This window comes from Oncorhynchus mykiss, chromosome 3, assembly GCF_057628025.1.
Source record: "Oncorhynchus mykiss isolate SJ-2025 chromosome 3, ASM5762802v1, whole genome shotgun sequence".
NCBI classification, from domain to species: Eukaryota; Metazoa; Chordata; class Actinopteri; order Salmoniformes; family Salmonidae; genus Oncorhynchus; species Oncorhynchus mykiss.
In genome coordinates, this window is record NC_143024.1 from 79,712,824 (window position 1) to 79,738,780 (window position 25,957).

At 42.3% G+C, this 25,957-nt stretch overlaps 2 protein-coding genes across 3 annotated transcripts in view; both read left to right on the forward strand.

The window, feature by feature from the left end:
* LOC110520461 (follistatin-related protein 1) overlaps positions 1–14,663 on the forward strand; it is a 36,373-nt gene extending 21,710 nt beyond the window's left edge. The window contains exons 4-11 of one of the 2 annotated variants that reach the window (XM_036975016.2): positions 742–871; positions 1,445–1,477; positions 2,164–2,294; positions 8,066–8,184; positions 11,570–11,682; positions 12,404–12,514; positions 12,664–12,758; positions 13,247–14,663. In XM_036975016.2, coding sequence (XP_036830911.1) covers positions 742–871; positions 1,445–1,477; positions 2,164–2,294; positions 8,066–8,184; positions 11,570–11,682; positions 12,404–12,514; positions 12,664–12,758; positions 13,247–13,288 — 774 coding nt within the window. In that variant the 3' untranslated portion in view covers positions 13,289–14,663. Of the gene's footprint in view, positions 1–741; positions 872–1,444; positions 1,478–2,163; positions 2,295–8,065; positions 8,185–11,569; positions 11,683–12,403; positions 12,515–12,663; positions 12,846–13,246 lie in introns of those variants that run through there. The other variant, XM_090230236.1, reaches the window with a different exon arrangement.
* Positions 14,664–15,746: 1,083 nt separating this feature from the next.
* On the forward strand, positions 15,747–23,631 carry lrrc58b (leucine rich repeat containing 58b). Its single transcript, XM_021597797.3, has 4 exons — positions 15,747–16,767; positions 21,594–21,722; positions 21,970–22,247; positions 22,386–23,631. The coding sequence occupies exons 1-4, from the start codon at positions 16,307–16,309 to the stop codon at positions 22,577–22,579; spliced, it is 1,062 nt and encodes a 353-aa protein (XP_021453472.1). The 5' UTR covers positions 15,747–16,306; the 3' UTR covers positions 22,580–23,631.
* The last annotated feature ends 2,326 nt before the right edge of the window (positions 23,632–25,957 follow it).

The window sequence follows — 25,957 nt, forward strand, 5'->3', positions numbered from 1 at the left end:
CATGGAATAGCCTTCATTTCTCAGAACAAGAATACACTGACAAGTTTCAGAAGAAAGTTATTTGTTTCTGGCCACAAATGCTGATGCTCTAGATACTCAACTAGTCTAAAGATGGCCAGTTTTATATTGCTTCTTTAATTAGAACAACAGTTTTCAGCTGTGCTAACTAATTGCAAAAGGGCATTGTCATGATCAATTAGCCTTTTAGCTACATTAGTCATTTACAACATTAACAATGTCTACACTGTATTTCTGATAAATTTGATGTTATTTTAATGGACAAAAAAAATTGGAAATTTCTAAGTGACTCCAAACTTTTGAACGGTAGTGTATATCACTCAAATATTGTATAAAACAACAGGACGTGATATATTGAAGAGAAATACAAAACATACTGACTGTACTATGAATATACAGTACTTGATAGTGAGCTTGTGCGTGCGTGTGTGTGACTATGCATGTGTGTGACTATGCATGTGTGTGCCTGCGTGTGTGTGAATAACAGAGTTTATCAGCATGTGAGTGTGTTGTGTGTCCAGGTATGCCACTTTTGGCATGATTTTTTTTATTCACGGTCATTAAGATGCCTGATCTTTTTATTCGGGGTCATTAAGACTCTCTCTCTTTCTCTCTCCTCCCACCCTCTCCCTTTATTGCTCTCTCTTTATCTCTCCCTCTCTCCTCCCACCCACCTTCTCCATCTCTCTCTGTCTCCCTCTCTTCCCTTCTCTCTGTCTCTAGAGCTGTAAGCCACACAAGCGTTCAGTGTGTGGCAGTAACGGTAAGACATACCGCAACCACTGTGAGCTCCACCGAGACGCATGTCTCACCGGCCTCAAGATCCAGGTGGCCCACGACAGACACTGCCAGGGTGGGGAAAAAACATGCACATACTTTCTTGTTAACTTTGTGTGTGTATAGCACATGACTGACCTCTATTGCTATCTGATGCCTATGTACTCAGGGGCATAATCTCTGGTTGTCATGACACAGTCAGTAATACGTGTGAGCTGTCAGGTCAGCTGTTGGCCATATAAGGCTATCCTATCATCATCCGACAGACAGGCAAAATATATGGTCCCAGGCTCATCTTCGATTTAGCTAGTGTTGAACTTTGAACCTATACGCCCAATGACCTCTTGTCTGTCTGTTGGCCTGGACATTGATCAGGTTGATGAATCCTCTCCTAGTGTCACAGAGAGGCCATCATGTCATGGTATCCATGGGCATTATTGGTTATTGTGGCAATGTGACAATGACATGATGAAAAACACTAGATGGGAAACAAACACTAGATATTGTAAAACAATGAAATAAAGCTGTTCTCTTTCTCTCTGTGTGTTCCTCTATTTTGTATCTCACTCTCTCTCACTCTCTCTCTCGCTCTCTCTCAATCTCTCTCACTCTCTCTCTCGCTCTCGCTCTCTGTCTTTGTCGTCTGCAGAGAAGAAAGCAGAGCATGCAGCCGCCAGCCCGGGTGAGTGAGTGTGACTTAGGAGATCTGTGTGCTCAGCCAATAAGAGCTCTGTATCTCAGCTCTTATTTCCTCTAGTCCTTATGGAGCTTTATCAGACATAGTACACCTCTCTCATAGCAATATCAGTGTTCTACTGATCTCTTATTGCACTTGTGATAAGCACTCTTCAGTTAACTGATAGGGAGTGTGCAGGGTTAGGGCTCAGGACTGTACATTTGGGCACATAATGAGCTGGGAGGTACTGGTGTGCTCTGGACAGAACAGGGATTATGTGCATTCCCTTTACCATACTATAGATTGTCAAAATGGCTAGAGTACCTGTTAGATTGTGGATTTTGACTGTGTCACATCTCGCTCTCTCTCTCTCTCTCTCTCTCTCTCTCTTTCTCTATGGCTCTGTCCCCCCCTCTCTCTCTCACTCGCACACCCCTTCTCTCTCTCTCTCTCTCTTTCTCTCTCTCTCTCTCTCTCTCTCTCTCTCTCTCTCTCTTTCTCTATGGCTCTGTCCCCCCCTCTCTCTCTCACTTGCACACCCCTTCTCTCTCTCTCTCTCTCTCTCTCTCTCTCTCACACCCTCTCTTTCCTTCTCTCTCTGTCTATCTCTCTCTCTCTCGCTCACACACACACACTCAACCCCCCCCTCTCTCTCAACCCCCCTCTTTCCTTTTCTCCCTCGGTCTCTCCAGTGGTGTGTTATGTAGCAGATCGTAATGAGTTGAGGCACCGTGTGATCCAGTGGCTGCAGACTGAGGTGGTCCCAGACGGCTGGTTTGTCAAAGGCTCGAACTTCACTGAAATCCTGGTGAAATACTTCAAGGTGTGTGTGTGTGTGTGTGTGTGTGTGTGTGTGTGAAACAAGCGTTTCAGTTGTGATATCTGTTCTATGAAGTCCGAAACTATGAACTTGAGACGTGTTTTATAGACACAGCTTCATATGTTTTGGACCATATGGAAAATGAATTAGTCATACTGATAAACGTTGTCTTCACCTTCCACATAGCATTTGTCATCAGCTGTTACAACTAGGAGAGGTGACTGGAAACTAGAGGTCGACCGATTATGATTTTTCAACGCCGATACCGATTATTGGAGGACCAAACAAGCCGATACCGATTAATCGGACGATTCTTTTTTTTATTTGTTGGTAATAATGACAATTACAACAATACTGAACGAACACTTATTTTAACTTAATATAATACATCAATAAAGTCAATTTAGCCTCAAGTAAATAATGAAACATGTTCCATTTGGTTTAAATAATGCAAAAACTAAGTGTTGGAGAAGAAAGTAAAAGTGCAATATGTGCCATGTAAGAAAGCTAATGTTTAAGTTCCTTGCTCAGAACATGAGAACATATGAAAGCTGGTGGTTCCTTTTAACATGAGTCTTCAATATTCCCAGGTAAGAAGTTTTAGGTTGTAGTTATTATAGGAATTATAGGACTATTTCCCTCTATACCATTTGTATTTCATATACCTTTGACTATTGGATGTTCTTATAGGCACTTTAGTATTGCCAGTTTAACAATATAGCCTCCGTCCCTCTCCTCGCTCCTCCCTGGGCTCGAACCAGCAACACAATGACAACAGCCACCATCGAAGCAGTGTTACCCATGCAGAGCAAGGGAAACAACCACCCCAAGGCTCAGAGCGAGTGAAGTTTGAAAGGCTATTAGCGCGCGCTAACTAGCCAGCCATTTCACTTCGGTCACACCAGCCTCATCTCGGGAGTTGATAGGTGTGAAGTCATAAACAGCGCAATGCTTGACGCTACTGGAAACTATTGGGTCTTCACAGGAGGGACACCCCTTAACCTTCAGCCCCTCTCTCACACTGGCCAGCCTATGGTCTCCTGTACCCACCACCCCATATCACAAATCACATACCACCCATCTTCATTCCCTTACACTCTCAGACTGGCAGTGTGCTGATCTAAACACTCAGAGGGGAACCTCTATCCCTCCATCCATCCCTTCATCCACCCTCTCTTCCTTTCCACCCTAAATCATCAAAGCTACCTCAGACACTGCCTGATCATTTATGTGACAGCCATCTCAGTCATGTTAGTGGACAGCCGTAACTCTCCTTAATGATCGTCCTCATCCTGTGGTGAAGGACCCCTGGCCCTGCCACTCTCCCATTGGCTCAGAGAGGGCCTTAAAGAGGAATTGCCGTCAATGTTCAGAAAATATTAATTTATCTCCACTGGTTACTGTTTCTTCTACACACATGGAAACATGAGAAAGATTCATGCGATATCAAAACACCATTGTTCTCCTGTCTCCTCCAGTCTCCTCATTTGTCTGAGAGTTCCATTAACTCTCCACAAAGACAGAGCACAGTGATATAATGGAGCTTTTAGTATACAGTGCGTTCGGAATGTATTCAGACCCCTTGACTTTTTCCACATTTTGTTACATTACAGCCTTATTCTAAAATGGATTGAATAAAATACATTTCTCAGCAATCTACACACAATACCTCATAATGACAAAGAGAATACAGCTTTTTTGAAATGTATTAAATGTATTTAAAAAAAAACAGAAACCTTATTTACACAAGTATTCAGACCCTTTGCTATGAGACTCGAAATTGAGCTCAGGTGCATCCTGTTTCCTTTCATCATCCTTGAGATGCTTCTACAACTTGATTGGAGTCCACCTGTGGTAAATAAAACCTGTCTATATAAGGTCCCACAGTTGACAGTGCATGTCAGAGCAAAAACCAAGCCATGATGTCGAAGGAATTGTCCGTAGAGCTCCGAAACAGGATTGTGTTGAGGCACGGATATGGGGAAGGGTACCAAAACATTTCTGCAGCATTGAAGGTTCCCAAGAACACAGTGGCCTCCATCATTCTTAAATGGAAGAAGTTTGGAACCACCAAGAATCTTCCTAGAGCTGGCCGCTCGGCCAAACTGAGAAATCGGGGGAGAAGGGCCTTGGTCAGGGATGTGACCATTGTTCACTCTGACAGAGCTCCAGAGTTCCTCTGTGGAGATGAGAGAAACTTCCAGAAGAACAACCATCTCTGCAGCACCACCAATCAGGCATTTATGGTAGAGTGGCCGGACGGAAGCCACTCCTCAGTAAAAGGCACATGACAGCCCTCTTGGAGTTTGCCAAAAGGCACCTTAAGACTCTTAGACCATGATAAACAAGATTCTCTGGTCTGATGAAACCAAGATTGAACTCTTTGGCCTGAATGCCAAGCGTCACGTCTGGAGGACACCTGGCACCAACCGTACGATGAAGCATGTTGGTGGCAGCATCATGCTGTGGGGATATTTTTCAGCAACAGGGACTGGGAGATTAGTCAGAATCGAGGCAAAGATGAACGGCGCAAAGTACAGAGAGATCCTTGATGAAAACCTGCCCCAGAGCGCTCAGGACCTCTGACAGGGGCGAAGTTTCACCTTCCAACAGGACAATGACCCTAAGCACACAGCCAAGACAACGCAGGAGTGGCTTCGGGGAAAGTCTCTGAATGTCCTTGAGTGGCCCAGCCAGAGCCCGGACTTGAACATTGTGTTTAGATTGATCAGAGGGGGGGAAACTATACATTTTAGAATAAGGCTGTAATGTAACAAAATGTGTAAAAAGTCAAGAGGTCTGATAACTTTCCGAAGGCACTGTAGTCTCTCTCTCTCTCTATATATATATATATATATATACATACATACATACATACATACATACATACATACATACATACATACAGTGGGGCAAAAAAGTATTTAGTCAGCCACCAATTGTGCAAGTTCTCCCACTTAAAAAAGATAAGAGAGGCCTGTAATTTTCATCATAGGTACACTTCAACTATGACAGACAAAATTAGGAAAAAAATCCAGAAAATCACATTGTAGTATTTTTAATGAATTTATTTGCAAATTATGGTGGAAATAAGTATTTGGTCACCTACAAGCAAGCAAGATTTCTGGCTCTCACATACCTGTAACTCCGTCTTTAAGAGGCTCCTATGTCCTCCACTCGTTACCTGTATTAATGGCACCTGTTTGAACTTGTTATCGGTATAAAAGACACATGTCCACAACCTCAAACAGTCACACACCAAACTCCACTATGGTCAAGACCAAAGAGCTGTCAAAGGACACCAGAAACAAAATTGTAGACCTGCACCAGACTGGGAAGACTGAATCTGCAATAGGTAAGCAGCTTGGTTTGAAGAAATCAACTGTGGGAGCAATTATTAGGAAATGGAAGACATACAAGACCACTGATAATCTCCCTCGATCTGGGGCTCCACGCAAGATCTCACCCCGTGGGGTCAAAATGATCACAAGAACGGTGAGCAAAAATCCCAGAACCACACGGGGGGGGGGGGGGGGGACTTAGTGAATGACCTGCAGAGAGCTGGGATCAAAGTAACAAAGCCTACCATCAGTAACACACTACGCCGCTAGGGACTCAAATCCTGCAGTGCCAGACGTGTCCCCCTGCTTAAGCCATTACATGTCCAGGCCCGTCTGAAGTTTGCTAAAGAGCGTTTGGATGATCCAGAAGAAGATTGGGAGAATGTCATATGGTCAGATGAAACCAAAATATAACTTTTTGGTAAAAACTCAACTCGTCGTGTTTGGAGGACAAAGAATGCAGAGTTGAATACAAAGAACACCATACCTACTGTGAAGCATGGGGGTGGAAACATCATGCTTTGGGGCTGTTTTTCTGCAAAGGGACCAGGACGACTGATCCGTGTAAAGGAAAGAATGAATGGGGCCATGTATCGTGAGATTTTGAGTGAAAACCTTCTTACATCAGCAAGGGCATTGAAGATGAAACGTGGCTGGGTCTTTCAGCATGACAATTATCCCAAACACACCACCCGGGCAATGAAGGAGTGGCTTCGTAAGAAGCATTTCAAGGTCCTGGAGTGAATTAGCCAGTCTCCAGATCTCAACCCCATAGAAAATCTTTGGAGGGAGTTGAAATTCCGTGTTGCCCAGCAACAGCCCCAAAACATCACTGCTCTAGAGGAGATCTGCATGGAGGAATGGGCCAAAATACCAGCAACAGTGTGTGAAAAACGTTGTGAAGACTTACAGAAAATGTTTGACCTCTGTCATTGCCAACAAAGGGTATATAACAAAGTATTGAGATAAACTTTTGTTATTGACCAAATACTTATTTTTCCACCATAATTTGCAAATAAATTCATAAAAAATCCTACAATGTGATTTTCTGGATTTTTTTTCTCATTTTGTCTGTCATAGTTGAAGTGTACCTATGATGAAAATTACATGCCTCTCTTGCACAATTGGTGGCTGACTAAATACTTTTTTTGCCCCACTGTTTATACTGTATATACAGTATGTCTGTCAATCTCTCTATAGAATATAACTCTGACTGTTAAAGATGTATCCCTTCAAGAAGCTTTAATTCGAGGATGGCTCTACACTGTAATGGAAAACTATAATTTATACTGTAATTCTGGGTATTATCAACTGTAAAATACTGTGAAAGCATTATACTGCAGCATACTGTAAAGTATGATGCATTGTGGGAAAATGTAGTGGGCGGGAAATAGTTTCTGTATTTCAAGTAGTACTGTAATTCCACCCCACAGAAAACAGTACTGTACCTTAATTTTGGAGCGCCAAGAACATTTTGATCACTAATGGGTATTGTTGTTTTTTGAGGTTCCCTTTGCAAGATGCCTTATTTGTTGAACCCGTTAATGTGAGTGCTGTACCAATGTAACTCATGTGTTTATAGTGCCCCATCAATTTAAAATGTAGAAGGGATAGAGTGCAGTGGCAAGTCTTAAACCTTTGGTCTGTTTTGCCAAGTAATTGCTGCCAGTTTGGACGCCTTTGTTACGGCCTCTTGTGGAAGTGATATAAATCACCAAATAATAAATGATATGCTGTACTGTGTAAATACATTACCTTGTAGACAACCTTTCACCAATTCCATGTAATTCCAGTAAAATACTGTGAAATCTCCCCCACAATTACTTTCATTCATTAGTTCATTAATTTATTCATTATGATTACATTAGCATTTACTTTTTTACATTGCAATACAGTACATTGGATGTATTCAACTATGTCATTACACAGTACTTGCTTTACTATTGTATTTAGATTACAGTAGGTATACTGCACTATGAAATACAGTGTCTTACTTACCGATAGCTGTCTGTAAGTTACTGTCAAATTCACTTCAACCCCTTTACAGTGTAGGGTTGTCAGGTGACCGATGACCACTGGTGATGACCGCCACAGACAGTCTCAAAGTGCAAAGTTCACTGTGGATTAGCAGTCTTGGAAGGAGAGTTTTTATCAGGTAGAGGGAGATATTTAGAAAATGATTGAGAGAGGAACTGATATGACCAGAAGAAAAGTGAGAGTGTGGGGGGGGGTTATGCTTAAAGGCTAAAATATATGTATTATTATACCCAATCCCCCCCACTCTCACTTTTCTTCTGGTCATATCAGTTGTTAGGTTTTCTGGTTATTATTCACTTTTATGATTTTATATTGGCCTACAGAGGCCCATGACACTCTTCTATTCTCCATTCCTACTAACTCTGCTAGTTTCTGTGTGCATGTGTGTGTGTACAGAACTACGACAATGGTGACTCCCTGCTGGACTCCTCAGAGCTCCTTAAGTTCATCCAACATAATGACTCCAACGTGGACATGCAGTCATATGCAGACCAGGAGAGCAACAAGCTGCTCAGGTCAGTGTGTGTGTGTACTTGTGTGCATGCTATTTCACCTTTATTTGTATATATACATACATTATCAGTCAAAGGTTTGGACACACCTACTCATTCAAGGGTTTTTCTTTATTTTTACTATTTTCCACATTGTAGAATAATAGTGAAGACATCAAAACTATGAAATAACACATATGGAATCATGTAGCAACCAAAAAAGTGCATTTTTATATTTGAGATTCTTCAAAGTAGCCACTCTTGATGATAGCTTTGCACATTATTGGCATTCTCTCAACCAGCTTCATGAGGAAGTCACCTGGGATGCATCTCAATTAACAGGTGTGCCTTGTGGAAATGTTTTCCTTCTTAATGCGTTTGAGCCAATCAGTTGTGTTGTGACAAGGTAGGTGTGGTATACTGAAGTCCAAGTCCATATTATGGCAAGAACAGTTCGAAGAAACAAAGTGAAACGACAGTCCTTCATTCAAGTGCAGTCACAAAAACCATCAAGCGAAATAAATGCTTCGTAGAGTTCAAGTAACAGACACATCTCAACATCAACTGTTTAGAGGAGACTGCGTGAATCAGGCCTTCATGGTCGAATTGCTGCAAAGAAGCCAGTACTAATGGACACCATTAACAAGAAGAGACTTGCTTGGCCAAGAAACACGAGCAATGGACATTAGACCGATGTAAATCTGTCCCTTGAGATTTTTGGTGTCTTTGTGAGATGTAGAGTAGGTGAACGGATGATCTTCACATGTGTGGTTCCCACCGTGAAGCATGGAGGAGGAGGTGTGATGGTGTGGGGTTGCTTTGCTGGTGACACTGTCAGTGATTTATTTAGAATTCAAGGCACACTCAATTAGCATGGCTACCACAGTATTCTGCAGCGATACACCATCCCATCTGGTTTACGCCAAGTGGGACTATCATTTATTTTTCAACAGGACAATGACCCAACACACCTCCAGGCTGTGTAAAGGCTATTTGACCAAGAAAGAGAGTGATGGAGTGCTGCATCAGATGACCTGGCCTCTACAATCACCTGACCTCAACCCAGTTGAGATGGTTTGGGATGAGTTGGATTGCAGAGTGAAGGAAAGGTCGCCAACAAGTGCTCAGCATATGTGGCAACTCCTTCAAGACTGTTGGAAAAGCATTTCAGGTGAAGCTGGTTGAGAGAATGCCAAGGGTGTGCAAAGCTGTCATCAAGGCAAAGGGTATCTACTTTGAAGAATCTCAAATATAAAAGATGTTTAGTTTGTTGAACACTTTTTTGATTACTACATAATTCCATATGTGTTATTTCATAGTTTGAATGTCTTCACTGTTATTCTACAATGTAGAACATTTTTAAAAATAAAGAAAAACCCTTAAATGAGTAGGTGTGTCCAAACTTTTGACTGGTGCTGTTTATATTTTTTATATATATATTTTTTAGCTCAGTAGACAGAAAAATATGACACTTTACAAAACAGGTAATTCACATTCTCATAGATCATCATATAATGTTTGCAGCCTGTCTACGTGTGGTGTAAATTTGAGCCATTTACATAACATACCGTAAATGTATATACCTATAAAGTACCTATATCATATACAGTATCGATATCATATTCTCAGCTGTACAGTAGAGGGTTTCTGAGGAGCTGGTGCTATATTAAGCCCTACTGTCCCTCTCTCTGCATTGAACCCTGTGTGACCCAGGCCTCCTGTGGGTGATCTTAACCTCACCTGTTCTGTACATGATCAGAGCCTGGGTTTCCACTGTGCTGCTCACTTGAGAAGTGTTGCAATGCTTCTGCAGGTTTGGAGATAAGAAGCTGATGTAAGAAGCTGATGTAAGAAGCTGATGTAAGAAGCTGATGTAATCAGCCACTTCTATTGCCCACACATGAGTAGGGCCCTGAGTTTTTACAGGCCATGTGACTTGACCGGGAAAAACTCTTGGTCCTACAAATGAAGCATTGAAAATAATATTCTGTGGGCAAAACATTCCATTAACTTCACTTTATCAAACACCCAGCACAGTCAAACACTATGCCCAATAACCATCTCAACAGCTATACAGAGCATTCGCAACATATTCAGACCCCTTGAATTTTTCCACATTTTGTCATGTTAAATAAAGCCTTATTCTAAAATTGATTAAATTGTTTTTTTCCCCTCATCAATCTACACACAATGCCCCATAATGACAAAGAAAAACTTGATTAAATTTTTTTTTAAATATAATTTATATAATAAAAAACACTGAAATATCACATTTACATACTGTAAGTATTCAGAACCTTTGCCCCAGTCTGAGGTCATGTGCACTCTGGAGTGGGTTTTCATCAAGGATCTCACTGAACTTTGCTCCGTTCATGTTTCCCTCGATCCTGATTAGTCTCATGATACTGCCACCACCATGATTCACCGTAGGCATGGTGCCAGGTTTCCTCCAGATGTGACGCCTGGCATTCAGGCCAAAGAGTTCAATCTTAGTTTCATCAGACCAGAAAATCTTGTTTCTCATGGTCTGTGAGTCCTTTAGATGCCTTTTGGCAAACTCCAAGCAGGCTGTTATGTGCCTTTTACTGAGGAGGGGCTTCCGTCTGGCCAATCTACCATAAATGCCTGATTGGTGGAGTAATGCAGAGATGGTTGTCCTTCTGGAAGGTTATCCCATCTCCACAGAGGAACTCTGGAGCTCTGTCAGAGTGACCATCGGGCTCTTGGTCACCTCCCTGACCAAGGCCCTTCTCCCCTGATTTCTCAGTTTGGCCGGGCGGCCAGCTCTAGGAAGAGTCTTAGTAGTTCTAAACTTCTTCCATTTAAGAATGATGGAGGCCACTGTGTTCTTGGGGATCTTCAATACTGCAGAATATTTTTTGATTGATACCCTTCCCCAGATCTGTGCCTCGACACAATCCTGTCTCGGAGCTCTACGGACAATTCCTATGACCCGATGGCTTGGTTTTTGCTCCGAAATGTACTGTCAACTGTGGGACCTTATATAGACAGGTGTGTGCCTTTCCAAATCATGCCCAATCAATTGAATTTACCACAGGTAGACTCCAATCAAGGTGTAGAAAGATCTCATGATCAATAGAAACAGAATGCACCTGAGCTCAATTTCGAGTCTCACAGCAAAGGGTCTGAATACTTATGTAAATAAGGTATTTCTATTTATTTATTTGCAAAAAAAATCTAAACTGTTTTTGCCTTTGATATTATGGGATATTGTATGTAGATTGATGAGGGGAAAAATGTATTAAATCCATTTTAGAATATTGCTGTAACGTAAAGAAAATGTGGAAAAAGTCAAGGGGTCTGAATAATTTCCGAATGCACTGTACTTAGCTATGAGTACAGTCAGTGAATGTGAACCTGTGTGTGTGTTTCTCTCTGCTCTTCCCAGGAGCCTATGTGTGGACGCTCTGATCGAGATGTCCGATGAGAACACTGACTGGAAGCTGAGCTTCGATGAGTTCCTCAACTGCCTGAAGCCCGGCTTCAACCCACCTGAGAAGAGTGAGCTCCCAGACACATGACCGTTGACTCAATGACTCTATGATGACAACACTGCACACCACTGCTGACACCACACATGTTTTTTTTCTCAGTACATTACACAAATACCTCTATATCAACCTCTTAGACACATGCAGTCAGCAGGCAGTATGTGTTTACAGTGCATGGGATTTACATATGTTAAATAGTAAATTCATTCACCACAACCATAGGCAAATCCACTGTAACTCACCCTAACATACTTGAAATTCACTGCAACAAAAACATCTCAATGTGATTTATTTACAGACAACTGTATTTTTTCTTGGTCTTTTGTACTGTACTAAGTTGATCAGAAGTTGTGCATTAATGATGTAGGGGAAAGTTCAGTGTGATAGGAAGAGCGGTTCTAGGAGAGAGCCCTATGACTTCCCTCACAGCTGCAGCACACATTCCAGTCCGGAACACAGAACCTACCCTGGGGCCTCACCAGAGCCAAAGTCATAGATAATAGAGTGCTTTAACATACTGTACACACAGTCTATATCCCTCTAGTGCTCTCTTTCTGCTGCGGACTACAGCACTACTCAACTGCACTAAATGTTTTATTTAGACATCTAGAACAAACCAACTCAAGTAAAACAGAGGATATTTAATCATTTCTGGTCACTTGAACAGACATTATTGTTAGGTACGGTGTGTATGCGAGGCACAAAATTCTATGTGCCCCCCTCTTCTGCAGAGTGTGCCCTGGAGGATGAGACCTATAAGGATGGGGCTGAGACACAGGTGGAGTGTAACCGCTGTGTGTGTGCCTGCGGCAACTGGGTCTGCACCGCCATGACCTGCAATGGTGAGGATAGGCACACCAGTATAGACACCCTGGCTCATCTACAAGTCACCTGAACCACATACTGGGCTTACAAATAAGAACTCAACACCTGTCTTTCTCTCTCTCCAATTGATCCTGTAATTTTTTCTTCCTTTGCATCTCTTTCTTAGATAAGACAGCGGTCGTCGAGGAGACCGGGGAGGCAGGGCAGGAGATGACCGAGGAGGAATGGAGCCTCCGTGTGGCAGAGCTCAACAAGCACCAGGTCAGCAACGGGATGTCAAAGTTCAAGGGACAGACCGGGCCGCCCTCCAATCTCCCCAGACATATGGGGTAGCTCTGGAATCTGTCTATAAACAGTTGGGCGAGTTGTGTGTGTGTGTGTGTGTGTGTGTATTGCTTTAGTTAAATTCACGGGGGAGCAGTTCTGGCTCTCCACAATAGCAGAGTCAGCGAGTTCATGTACTCTGTCCTCAAACAGAATATCTTCCAACAACAACTTACAGCCCTGTGGGCTGAATGTATTAATACAAAAAAGTTATCCAATATTGCAGTTAAGAACCGGTAGAGATCCCTACACAAGAGGAACTAGGGGACAGTCATTCTCCACACTGTGTAGAGTAAAATGGGGTATTGAGTGTGGCTATTTATTTGTAACTATCTAACTAGGGCTACATGGCATACAATTATTATTATCATTACAATATTTAACTCTCCTCCCACATATGCTTTCTCTCTCTCTTACAAAAACAGGAAACAGTGGAGAAGATGAAGGTCAGCACAAAGGAGGCCTAAGATGCCTAAAGAAGGAGGGCGTGAAGGAAAGAGAGAGAGAGAAAAGACTTCACTCTTCTTCCATTGATAAGGCCCTGTGTTGTTCCTGAATTTACTCATATGTTAATTATTATAGCTTTTTGTTTATGTGTGTTAGATGCAGGGCAGTCAAGAGTATTATTTGGGGAGTTTCTTGAGTTAAGTACTGTCTTCATGTTCTATTGTTTTACTGCACCCCTGCACTAGGAATGGGGCCATTTTTACTGCTGACTTTTTAAATATTGTTTTTCTATCTACACATTATAAACACAGTATTTGTTGTTATGTTTTATTTTTTTTGTAAAATAGCAAGCGGTAAATAGTTGGCGATGAGAAACATTTGAGATGTTTGGAGTGAATTGTTGGGACACCTTTCTCCATCAAGGAAATAAACTCACCTTTAAAGTCCTTTCAGATGTGTTAGAGAAATGTTGAGCAAGACCATGATAGTGTCTCATTGTAGGGGAAGGGGATGTCTTACTACTACTTGATACTACTTGACAAATGCACTTCTCCCTCCATGACTAGCAGCATAGTTTCAGGCCTTAGTGGATTGTCCCGTTTAGTTAGAATCCTTTGCTTTTTGGCAAATGTGTTTGCGTCTATGTACAATTTGTTATATGCTTGATTTGGAGATCATATGTGATTGCAATGGCTCCTGTGCTATATTCCGTCGGCTCTCTCTGGTGCTTGTTTTAGAAACGTTAAAGCGTAGATTGTAGAATGAAAGCAACTAGCACCAAGCACAGAGCTGAGTACAGCATGGAGAGAACTAAAACCAAAGCCTGACGATGACTAGGATGTTGATGTACGAACCCCTCCAGGCAAAGCATTTCTCTGGACCCAGCAACAACACTATACCTGTGCTTGTCAAATATCAGTCATAAGGATTAGCCTCGCTGTCAGCTAATGTAGCTTAGATGCATCTCTAACTCAGAGTGCATGCTTAAATAAAATAATGTGTGTCTGTAATGAAGGAGTGTTTTTGAGAGAGTGTGTACTGCCTACAATTGTGTGGTGGTGTGTCATATTTGTTTTGTTATGTTTTATTTGTCAAAAGTCCCACTTATCTTGAGAATCGTTTCTGGTTATATCAGTGCCTTAAAACCCAAACATAGGCCTGCAGAGACACTGTAGAGGTCGCGTGTCCTGCAACCTTTAAACCACAATTGGAATGGGCAAGACTATTCTTGGCAGAATTTTGGTATAGATTTTGGAGCTATGTGGTTTAGTCCTTGTTAAATGTTTGTGTAAAAGTTGAATAGCTAGGTTAAAACTAGGTTTATATTCTAAAATGAATGCAGAGTCTATAATGAATATGTATGTCAATAAAATAAAACCCATACAGTACTACAAATGTCTCAACCTCTCGTAAATGTGTGTGTATGTGTGTAGTGATGGGGAGGAAATGTATGTTACATACATATTGGGATATTTTTGGCGATATATCGTATCATATAAATTGGACAATTTCACAATATTATTATTTTTAGCTAGTTTGCTGTACCTGCACAAAAAGTCCAGTATTTCTCCTTCATAGCTTTGTTCCCCATCATCTTTTGTTCAATAAGGAGTCTATTTGATTTCACCAGTTTTATTTCCATGACTCATCAAAACTTGTTTTCTCGTGGCTCTATATTGTCCCTGTGCAGTCAGATGGTGAGCAATATGTTTGGAACATTAAATTGCAATAAAATCACAGTATAGAATCGCAGTACATATAGAATCCAAAGTATTGTGAGACTCGAGGGACATATCGTATCGGCACCTAAGTATTGGGATAATATCGTATAGTGAGGTCTCTGTCAGTGTTGTGTGAGTGCTTGTGTGTCTGTCTGTCTGTGATCCTTCATATCCAGACACTTCAATTACTCACATTCATGCGTCAGAGCTCAGTCTATACGAGAAGTGCTGCTGTTGTGGTTTTCTACAGAAACTCTGGCCTACATTCCATTGATATTGCTCCAAGAGGCAGTGTTCCAATGTCATCTAGTCCATACAGTGGCTGTAATTTGAGAACACCTTTTAAGTCCCTTAACATTCAAGCCTCTTGTGGTTTAATATGTGAACAAATGCCAAGTTTGTATAAAGTGCAAGGGCAGTGTGTTCCCAGGATAGTAAAAAAAACAATGTTATCTGGAAAAAGTCTGATAATTTCTCATGTCATGTGTTTACCTTGAGACAAGTCTGCCAGTGTTATCTTAGCACAGGTCACAGTGACCTACTGAAGATCAATTCATTCTTCCATTCGGTTATCTGGTCCGTACAGTGGCTGTAATATGAACATAGCTTTTAAGACACTTAACATTGTATTCTGCTAGGCAGCATTGTGTTTTATGATGGATATGGGTGACGTGAGATTGCTTTTATAACCAGTTGTGCAAGTCACATTTTTTTTTTAATCTACACACTCGTGGGCGTTCTTGCACAATGTAATACTACTGGATGATTGCATAATATCCAAGGGCAAGGGGACCAGGGGACCAGGGAGCAGACTGCAAATTGAGTGAATTACCACCGTCAACTTTTTCCCAGTTTTACTTAGTTAGGCACCAAGTACAACATTTATGCACCACGATTATTCTGTTTACTAGTAAACGGTGACAAACGTCGTACTCTATAACTAGATCAGATCCAACTTAGATAATGCATGTAAACCAATGAAAGGGTTAAATTAGGGCGGAACTACTACTGGCCAACCCCGAAACATGTACTATATATACACTAAACAGTTGCTTTGTTGTACCAGCCAGGTTCTGACAAATCACAGTGAGCTATTCTACACAATCATCTTTTCCCGACACAGGTTTATTTCTTTTCTGTCAGATGCAGTTGTAGCCCACTGCTTGGGAATACATTCTTAGCGACAATGTGGGTCGCCACCGTTCGGCTACTTCAAGGAATATTGATTTGAAACAGACGGAAACTCGGGGCCATTGGACTCCCATAAAGAGCAACCCCACGTTGTTCAGAATATTGAACAGTATCCTACACTGCGAAATGGATTTGCATGAAGGAGCCGCAAACGGTCATTGTGAGGGTGTTTTAGACCTGTCACGTCGGAATTTGAACAGTTTGAGCTTGGTCAATATCAGCGAGGGGCGAAAGAGGGACACCAAGCAGTTGTATCTAAGCTTCAATCGATTGGCCTCGCTGTCCGGATCAGTTTGCATGTTTTCCAACCTCGAGTTTCTGGACATTAGCAACAACGGACTATCGGTCATCTGTGAAGACATTACTCGGTTAACCAAGCTCAGAACACTAATATCCAAGAACAACCGTCTGGACGAATTCTCGCTGCCTAAGGAGTTTGGATCTTTGCCGTTGGAGGTGTTGAATCTAAGTGGCAATCGATTTGAGGAGATGCCAGCGCAGTTCATGAAGTTGCAGCGGCTACAATCACTTTCCCTTGGGGGAAACAGATTACAAAGTATTCCTGCAGAAATAGAAAACTTAACCAGGTATGTAGACTACATAACTTGACGTGCACGGCCTCGCCAGCTGCAAAAGGAAGTGATGGGTCGTTCGCAAACGAACGGATCTTCTTGTTGAACGTCGAGGACCGAATCGTATTAGTGAAAGAGCTGTCCATTTGACTCGCCGAGTTGCATACTCCGTTTGAGCTCAAAACGTTTTTCTGCAAAGTTTCAAACGAAGTATCTAGAGGGTGACACAAATAGTGGTGAGAGCGCGTGAGTCTGGTCCACGCAGTTGTTGTTTTTTTCAGTGCATTTTTGGGGGGCAACTTCCTTTTCAGGCTATCTAACAGTGTGGCCAGTTAAACGTGTATTTCAATGCGAATTTCACAATCCGACATAATGGTAGCCTACTTGGCTTTACATTGGCGATTTGCATTTGTTTCGTGGTTCCAGGTCGATTTAAGCATTTTGAACAAAGAGCCGTCTGGGAGCCAAATGAATCGGCTCTTCTACGTGAACGGAGCCAAATGAGCTGGCTCACGGAAACCGTTGAATGCCCATCACTATATAGCTACAGCGTGGTCACATTAGCTTGTTACAATGTTGCAGTTCACCGTGGTTTCCACTAGATAGGCCCATAGCCAAATGTGACTGTGCGATCATAAAAGTTCAGGAAAACCAAACTTTGCTGCTTTTTTGTTGCTTAATTTAAGGTTTGGGTTATGCATAAAGTTAGCAGTGTGGCTAAGTTTAGGGTTAGGTTTAAATGCAAGCATTTTAAAATAGGCTGGGTTTATGATTGTGTGGCTGTAGTAACTTGTTACTATCGTTCCACAGTGATTGCATCACAACCTTTCACATAGTATCAGGCAGTTGACAATTTTGCTAACTATCACAATGACCAGCTTAGGCCTAGTGTGATAAGGTTTACGGGCGAAGAGTGAGTTCAGTGGGTACAGACCATTTCAACTGCCATTGCTGCTGGGAGTTTGGGTTGTTGTGAAGGCTTAAGTGATGCCATTACAACAATGCAGAGCGGTGGGAGCAAGCTGTGCTGTCTTGTAGCCTAATTCCATGGATGCTTACCTTTACAAAAACAATGCGCCCCCTTGATTGCCAGGACTATGGTTAAATGGATTTTAACATATCCTCACTCCTCCAGTAGGCTACTGTATCAGTACACTGAAGCAGACTTTAAATCCTAACCTGTAGGTTTTTCAGGAAATGAAAACGGTATACTATCACATCATGCAGATAATCACAATTACCATGCAATCAGGCCTTGACCAACACTGGGCCTGGGTTAGCCAGAATAGATTTTGACCCTATGCTTGCTTACAGCTGCACTGGGGGTCAGACAGGCTTCCTGTATAGATTAAAAGACAGCGGTGCCAGATCAGGCTCTGAAAATGTACCTCAATCCAGGGATGAGAAATGCATTGAACTAACTCTTGAATTGTCCCATTATCCCAACTGTTACATCGAGAACATCTGTAAAAATAAAAAAACAAGCCGTCATTAATTCTTCTCTCTCCTAATGGGAACTTGGAATACAACACATTTCTTATCCCTGGATTGTGGTACGTTTTCTGAACCATATCTCACACCAGCTCCGCAGTGTCTTAATCTAAACAGGAAGCCTGTCCGACCCCAGTGCAACTGTTATCAAGCTTAGGGTCAGGATCTATTCTGGCTAGGGTTGGGGCATGACTGACTGCCTAAGTTGCTCAGAGGAGGACATTAATATGGTTCATGTGGTGGGGTACACATTGCGCAGTATACACAGTAACAGCCTCTGGGATGACTAACTCTTACTCATCAATTACACACACACTCACTTCCACATAGTCAAGTCACACATGTATGCAGAGATGTCATGACACACATTCAAGCCTCTCGTGGTTTAATCTGTGAAGAAATGCCAAGTTTGTATAAACTGCAAGGACAGTGTGTTTCCAGATAATTGTTTTTTACTATCCTGGGAACAGTCTGTATTTCTCATGTCATGTGTTTACGCTGAGACAAGTCTGCCAGTGGTATCTTAGCACAGGTCACAGTGACCTACTGAAGATCAATTCATTCTTCTATCTACCCCAGCCCCCATACAGGTCACATTCTTCTGATATCAGTGAGCACAGTTTAGGATCTGACTATATAGCCAATTAACATTATAAAAGAGAAGGCATTGTAAAGTCAGATCAGTGGAACTGGGATGTGGGTCATGTCAAGCGGTATTAAACAGTAGTCTATTTATAGACTAACCAAAGATAAGTGTGTAAGTACTTTGACTTCAGCTGCAATAGATCCTGATTGGCTTTAATAGTTCACTAACCCTGACCCTATTGGCTGACTGTCATCAACTGATTTGATCATTGCTTTTTAGTGACATAACATACTTTTTATATGGGCAAATAAAATTACTAGGAAGATGTAAAACTTTCCTTTTTGTTCTACGCCTGAGGATGGTTTTAACCTTCCAGATTTGCATCAACTCACCACCCAGGGCTGTTACTTGGGACATATAGTTAAATACACTGAAGAGGAACAATGGGTACATATTGAAGATGAGCATGTTCATACCCAGAATCCTTTGTCTATTTTCGAAGGATAAAGCAAAGAACATTAACAACTTCATAGTTATGAATACTATAACAATATGGAATTAAATTACAGGTTTTCTATCATAATTTCAATTTGAAATATTTTGGACATTAGAGCAAACTTGAGGGAATCTGATTTGGGTCAGAAGTATATTCCAATAATGGGTAAGCTATACAAAACCTTGCAGAGAGCCTCATTTATTCACAGTCTCTTAGAGGAAAAATAAACTATTGGAACCAAGACTTTTAAAAATAAGATATTGGCACAAGATGGAGGGAATGTTGGAACATAATTAACTAAATTAATTAATGATGAAATTTATGCTTATTCCAGTATAAACTAGAATTTATTATACAATTGCCAAAATTCCCAAATTCCACAGCACAACGTGTACAACTACAATGACTAAGTAATCCATGCCTTCTGGGAATGGTCTAAAGTCCAAACGGTATGGGTGGAGTTAGAAATGTGGCTGTCAGAACTATTAGTCTGCAAATTTCAAGCCATGGCATATGAGGATGCAGTAAGATACTTCTTCTTGTTAATCATCTTGAAATATGTTTTTACTTTAACACTGGAAATCAACCAATCCTCCGTTAACACAATGAAAAGGTCATGCATCATTATCTAAATGCTGAAAGTGCTTGGGCGTTGGAGAAAAACAAAATGGTGCAGTTTGAGGCCTTGTGGCGGAGAGTGGGGTGTGAGCATGAGGGTCTGGGCAGATGTGATGTAGTTTGTGTGATGTCATTTTGTAGGTGTCTGGTTTTTGTATTTTTTTGTAATTATTTTTTTATCCTACAAAGGAAAAAGTGGACTCATAGCTTCAAAATGGTATATTTCTACTGCTTTGAAAGTTGAAGGTGTAACCCCACTTGAGAAGAAAAAGGCCCAGTACATACAAAATGTATATTTTAAAAGAAGAAAAAAGTTAAAATGCAATTTGACACTGAGGTTGGAATACTACAGTAAACTTGTGAAAATGATGTTAATGCCTTTTTTATTGTAAGAGCTTTTTGAAAGGACTGCCTGAAATCTCGGCCAATTTTGGTGGGGGGGAGTTTTGGCCTTCCATGGTGACCTTCCATGGTGATGTCACCATGTGGTATATTTTGTTAATAGACCAATAAGAAAGTTTCAAATAAGGGTGGACAGTATCCAGATTTTCATACCATTTCTGTACCGTGCTGGGGAATACTGTATTACCAGAAGTGCACACAGGGGGCACTATAAAAATACTAATAATTATTCATATTTTTTTGGAGGGGTGTGCATAACAATTTAGGCATCAGGGATCTTGATCCAGGATGGGATTGAATGTCTCTGCTGTAACCCCAGGTCTCTAGTGATGCAGTGCCTTAGACCTCTATGCCACTCGGGAGGCCCCTTTCTGATCATTTTAATTGAAAATAATCAGTTATTTAATTGTTACCCAGAAACAGAACTCCAGGGGCCCCAGGGCTTGACTTCCAGGGGCCCCACCCGCCCGTGTGGGTTAACTGTACAGAGGAGGCCATTATGCGCCAATTACACAGAATGGCCTCCTCTGTCCCAGTTGCTGCTGTGTCATCATTTCTGCTGATGGATCACTCCCTGCATCTCCCTGTTTCTCTTTGCCTGCTGCTCCCTCTGTTCCTCTCTCTCTCTCCATTTTCCCAGTGTCCAGCTGTCCTTTCACTCGTTCTTCCTTTCAGAGAGAATGTGATAATGTGATAACACTTGAATGTGTACATTTTCGTTTTGAGATTTGTGGATAATACATTTATCTGATATTTTTCAAACTGCCTCAGTCAGTCATCTGTTTTGGATGGGACTACCCCACATGGTTGTGGTGTAGGCTAAGCAGCAGACATTTGATTACACTCGACCTAAACTTCACTCTAGCTATGAGAGAATGTTTGACTCATGCAGGCTAAAGACAGAGCTAGAAATTCCGGCACTTCTCTGTGGTATGTGTACAGTGTGTGTGTCTAGTGTCTTCCCTTTCAAACTGTTTGTTCAGCAGCTCCACTGCTCGAGCCCTTTGATGCCTTTCACTCACTCTGTTAACACATCGCTGTCACATACATGTCAACATGTGGGAACCCCAATGTAGTACTGATGTGGCAAAACATGGCTAGCCACATATGCACTTGGAACTGCCCAGTAAACAGTATGTTATGGTGTTTTTGATGTCCCAAAGACCATCTGGGTTCATGCTGTACTTGTTACTGTCATGTTAATTGTCACTTGATATGATGCTAAACATATTTAAACCTCTCTGTCAGTCTGGAGCTTCTGTATTTGGGTGGTAACCTGATCACATCTATTCCTCCTGAGCTGGCCAACCTGCCCTACCTCAGCTACCTGGTCCTGTGTGACAACCGCATCCAGGGTGTACCCCCGCAGCTCACCAGGTAACCATAACACTAACCCCATCTGGCGCATACTGCCACAGCTCACCAGTTAACCACAACACAACTGTAATATAACCCTAACACAATAATACTGCCACAAGACTGTGAGAACCCAACCATATTCAAAGCATACCTCCACAACTGGTTAACAGAACCACATCCATCGTGGACTATCATAACCTAAACAAAGTCTAGATTTTTGTCTATAATACTCATAACAATGACCATGCCCCCTCTCTCCCCTCAGGCTCCACTCCCTGCGTTCCCTCAGTCTCCATAACAACCTGCTGACCTACCTGCCCCGGGAGATTCTCAGCCTGGTCCACCTGCAGGAGCTCAGTCTCCGTGGCAACCCCCTAGTTGTGCGCTTCGTCAAGGAAATGACGTATGACCCTCCGTCGCTGCTGGAGCTGGCGGGACGTACCATCAAGAGCCGGAACGTTCCATACTCGCCCTGCGACATGCCCTGCCACCTGCTGCACTACCTAGACCTGGCCAGCAAGTGCCCCAATCCTAAGTGTGCCGGTACGTTTACTACACACTAGCTTCTCATTGGACTGTGTCTGTATTTCTGTACCTGTCTTTGTCTTGTCTGTATATAATGTATTGCGTGTCCTATTTTAGTGTGCTTATTTGATATCGTTCTGCTTTCTCTCTCCACAGGTGTGTACTTTGACTCATGCGTGCGCCACATCAAGTTTGTGGACTTCTGTGGGAAGTACCGGCTGCCCCTCATGCACTACCTGTGCTCCCCAGAATGCACCTCACCCTGCAGCTCCAACCCCCAGAGTGACGCAGAGTCAGAGGATGAGATCAGTGTGCCTGCTGACCGCCTGCAGAAGGTGCTGCTGGGATAGCAGAAAGTGGAGAGTCCTCTGGTCGTAACCATGATAAAGGAATGAAATCTGACCCCTCTGGTCTCTCGTGTGTGTGACGCTAGACTCACAGACACAAACACACATATGAGAGATGTCTTTAGAGGTGTGTGTCCCCGGGAACCTATTGACTGTCAGTAGCAATCTAAAATTGGGGGACAAATTGTGAGGGATCTCCTGGATAAGCATAGGAGGGCAGTAGAAAACATAATTATTGCCAACTCGCTATGTTAACCATTGAAAGGGGTTTTCATGATTTTCAAACACCATCACGCCTTTCCTGAGAACCAGGATATGAACAATGTGAGATTTCCAAGTGCCGGAAAAGTGTGACCCAGTACTCTGTGAAAGCTTTGTTTTCTCTCACACACAGGAAGTCGAGCTAGGTTGGCAGAGTGTGTATGGACACCTCACAGCACAATACACACATTTACTGTGAAAGGAGAAGACCTAACTAATCTGACAAGACACAATGAAAGTTGGTATTTCCAGCCCTGGGTTTTCTCTGAATATAGACCGTTATAGATGTATTTTGATCTGTGTGGGAACATTTACACAATGTCCCCAGAAGGTACATGTTCAAGGTGAACAGGTACTACAGTAGTTGGCCTTTAAAACATTATTAAGACTAAAAATGCTGGTCTATTGTTACAATACTATGAAGAAGTGAAATTAAATGGAAGGAACAGCAACAAAAAAAACATTACTTTTTGCACCCTGAAATATGTGACAATTCACCATTTGAGTTTGTCTTTTGTTTCCTGGAAGTGATTTTCTATTCGTGATCCTAAACCAATGTGAAAAAATCATATTTTTTTTGTAGCCTGTACTGCGCTTATACAAATCCATCGTTCTACTGTCTGACACACATTGGCTCACACTATTACAGTGCTTTTAATGAAGATAACTTATGGAATATAATATAGTACTCATACAGGTCGACGATCTGTACTAAAGTATGTGCACTTTTCCCCTTTAATATAGATTGTACAGTATATAATATCACTAATAAAGTTTGATTTGGATATGTAAAATGTGTGGGATATCTGAATGGTCACCTGCTATGGTGAGGTATAACGTGCAACATCAGCTGATCTGTCTAGTTAGCTTATAGTCCACATCCCGTATCTGCTGAAGCAATAATGACTTCTCCTCAGCTTCTGACGTCATCTTTTGCTATGTAGACTAAACTGTGTGGAAGAAGAATCAGTGAGCCTGTCATGCCAAATAGTTTTGTTTGACCACAAGTGTTCAGAGTTCAAAGTTCTGTGTCTGTCTGTCCTGCCCTCCTCATTCAGGCCTGGGATCGCTTTAACTCTGACCCCTTTATCTGTTCTCTCTGACACACTCATTTCACTGTGAGAAGCTGATGTGCTGACAGGGTTGTGCTCCGAGTGCTCTCAGTATCTGCTGGATATGAGTGTGATATGTATTTGAGATTTTATCCACCCCCATGATTCCTTCTCCCAACAGCAGGTATTTCAGAGCAGCTTACTTACTGTATGTTACATCAGCCAGGTGTGTGTGGAGCTGTTACATCTATTTCCTATGTCAGAGTGTGTGTGCGCTTGTGTGTGTGTCAGCTGCAATCCGAGACAGAGACGCTGAAGCGGCCATGACGAAACAGCCAGAGTGAATTAAACAAGGAGAGGAGATGAGCACTCTCACCAGCCAACACAGGTCAGGAGTGGACACTCACAGATCACAAGTCACAACTCTGATACTTTGAATACAAAACAGGGTAGTCTAAATCTTGAACTCAGAATTCCGAGCATAACTAAGAGCTTGGGACGAGTTGGATCTCTTCCATCAGCACAGCTGTGACGACTCTTGTCTGTCAGCAGTAAATGGAAGAGAAAGACCCAAGATCCACAGAGTACCAATACTCTGGACAACTGAACTGCCTGCTGAAGGTAAAGACAGATTGTGTGTGTGTGTACGTATAGTATGTACTGTATGCAGGCTAATTCCATCTGATGTCTGACATTAGGGTTTTTGCTCTGCATAGAGTCTATGCACAGTAGAGGTGATCTGTGGCTTAAAGAACAGTGGTTTGACAAGGCGGATTTTGATACCGTAAGCCTCATCACCTTTACTACACCATTCATTCAAATCAGCTCACCCTCAACACTATGACTTGGCTGCGTGTGCCTCAACTGACGAACATTCCTGACCTCACACGTGACGAACTTCATGTCTGTGCGTACGCACAAACACACGCATGCCCACTCACAAACACACACACGCGCACACTCCACTCAACACATGACGCCACACACTCCAGACCCTGACAATTGGACAATTGTCCTGGGATTAGCAGGGGACTGCTAATCTGCCGCCTCCGGGTTTCCTGGGGGAGGGGAGGTGGTGATGGAGGCACGAGGAGGGAGGGGCTTGATTGTCCACTGTTATGTAACCATGTTAGATCACCATGGTGATGAATAAATCATAGAAAAACATCTAAGATCACACCCCTCATCTCACTTCTGTCTGCACTCCTTTATCCTCCCACCTTTCTCTCTTGTTGCTTCTGCCTGCAAACTTCTTGTTCTACTCCTCTCTCCTAATCCATATTTTCTCTCTCCTCATGTCTTTTCCAGCACCTCTCAAACCTCTCCATGCTGTTCTAATTTATTATAACCTCTCTCCAATCACCTCTGGCTCTATCTGCCTCTGTTTGATGTGGGTCACGTTGGGCATTCTGGATCTGTGTGTCAATCCCCTTCATGTGGCCAGAAGCCCACTGCGAGAGAGGCCTCATTTGCCCCTTTAGTGGAGGCAATTCAGTTGCAGCATCAAGGAATAATATACACAACAGAGTGCAGGTCATCTAGGAACCTGGCAAAGCATGGAAGGGTTTCAGTGTTCCAGAGCTGGATTTGGGATCTGGGTTGCAAACAGGAAGCGTACATTATCAGGCAGATCTGGACATGCCACAGGGAATGGTCATGATCCCTGTTTGGGGAAGGTCAGGGCGGGGCTGGAGTGGAGAGGGGGTTGGTGGAAGTATGTGATGCCACATTCTGAAGAACAATCCATTTCCGCCTATCAAAGGCGGTGGATTAGGAATAGAGAGTGGAACTCAGCGGAAACCTGGCGCACTCTGGAATCAATGCAGCACAGGAAAGGGTTTATGATATGGCAGGAAATGGGCCTCAGGATTTCAAATCACAAAAACAAAGAATTTAGCACTGTCTTTTCTCACTTTATTTTGTCTTTGGCCCATTCATATACAGTAGCTCAGTTCTGGTTTACATTCAATGTAATGAGAAGTTGTGTTTTAGAACAGTTACAGAGACTGCCCAAGCACAGGGAGTTTCTCCAAGGACAGTGTTTCTAATTTTCTCATGATCTCTTTAG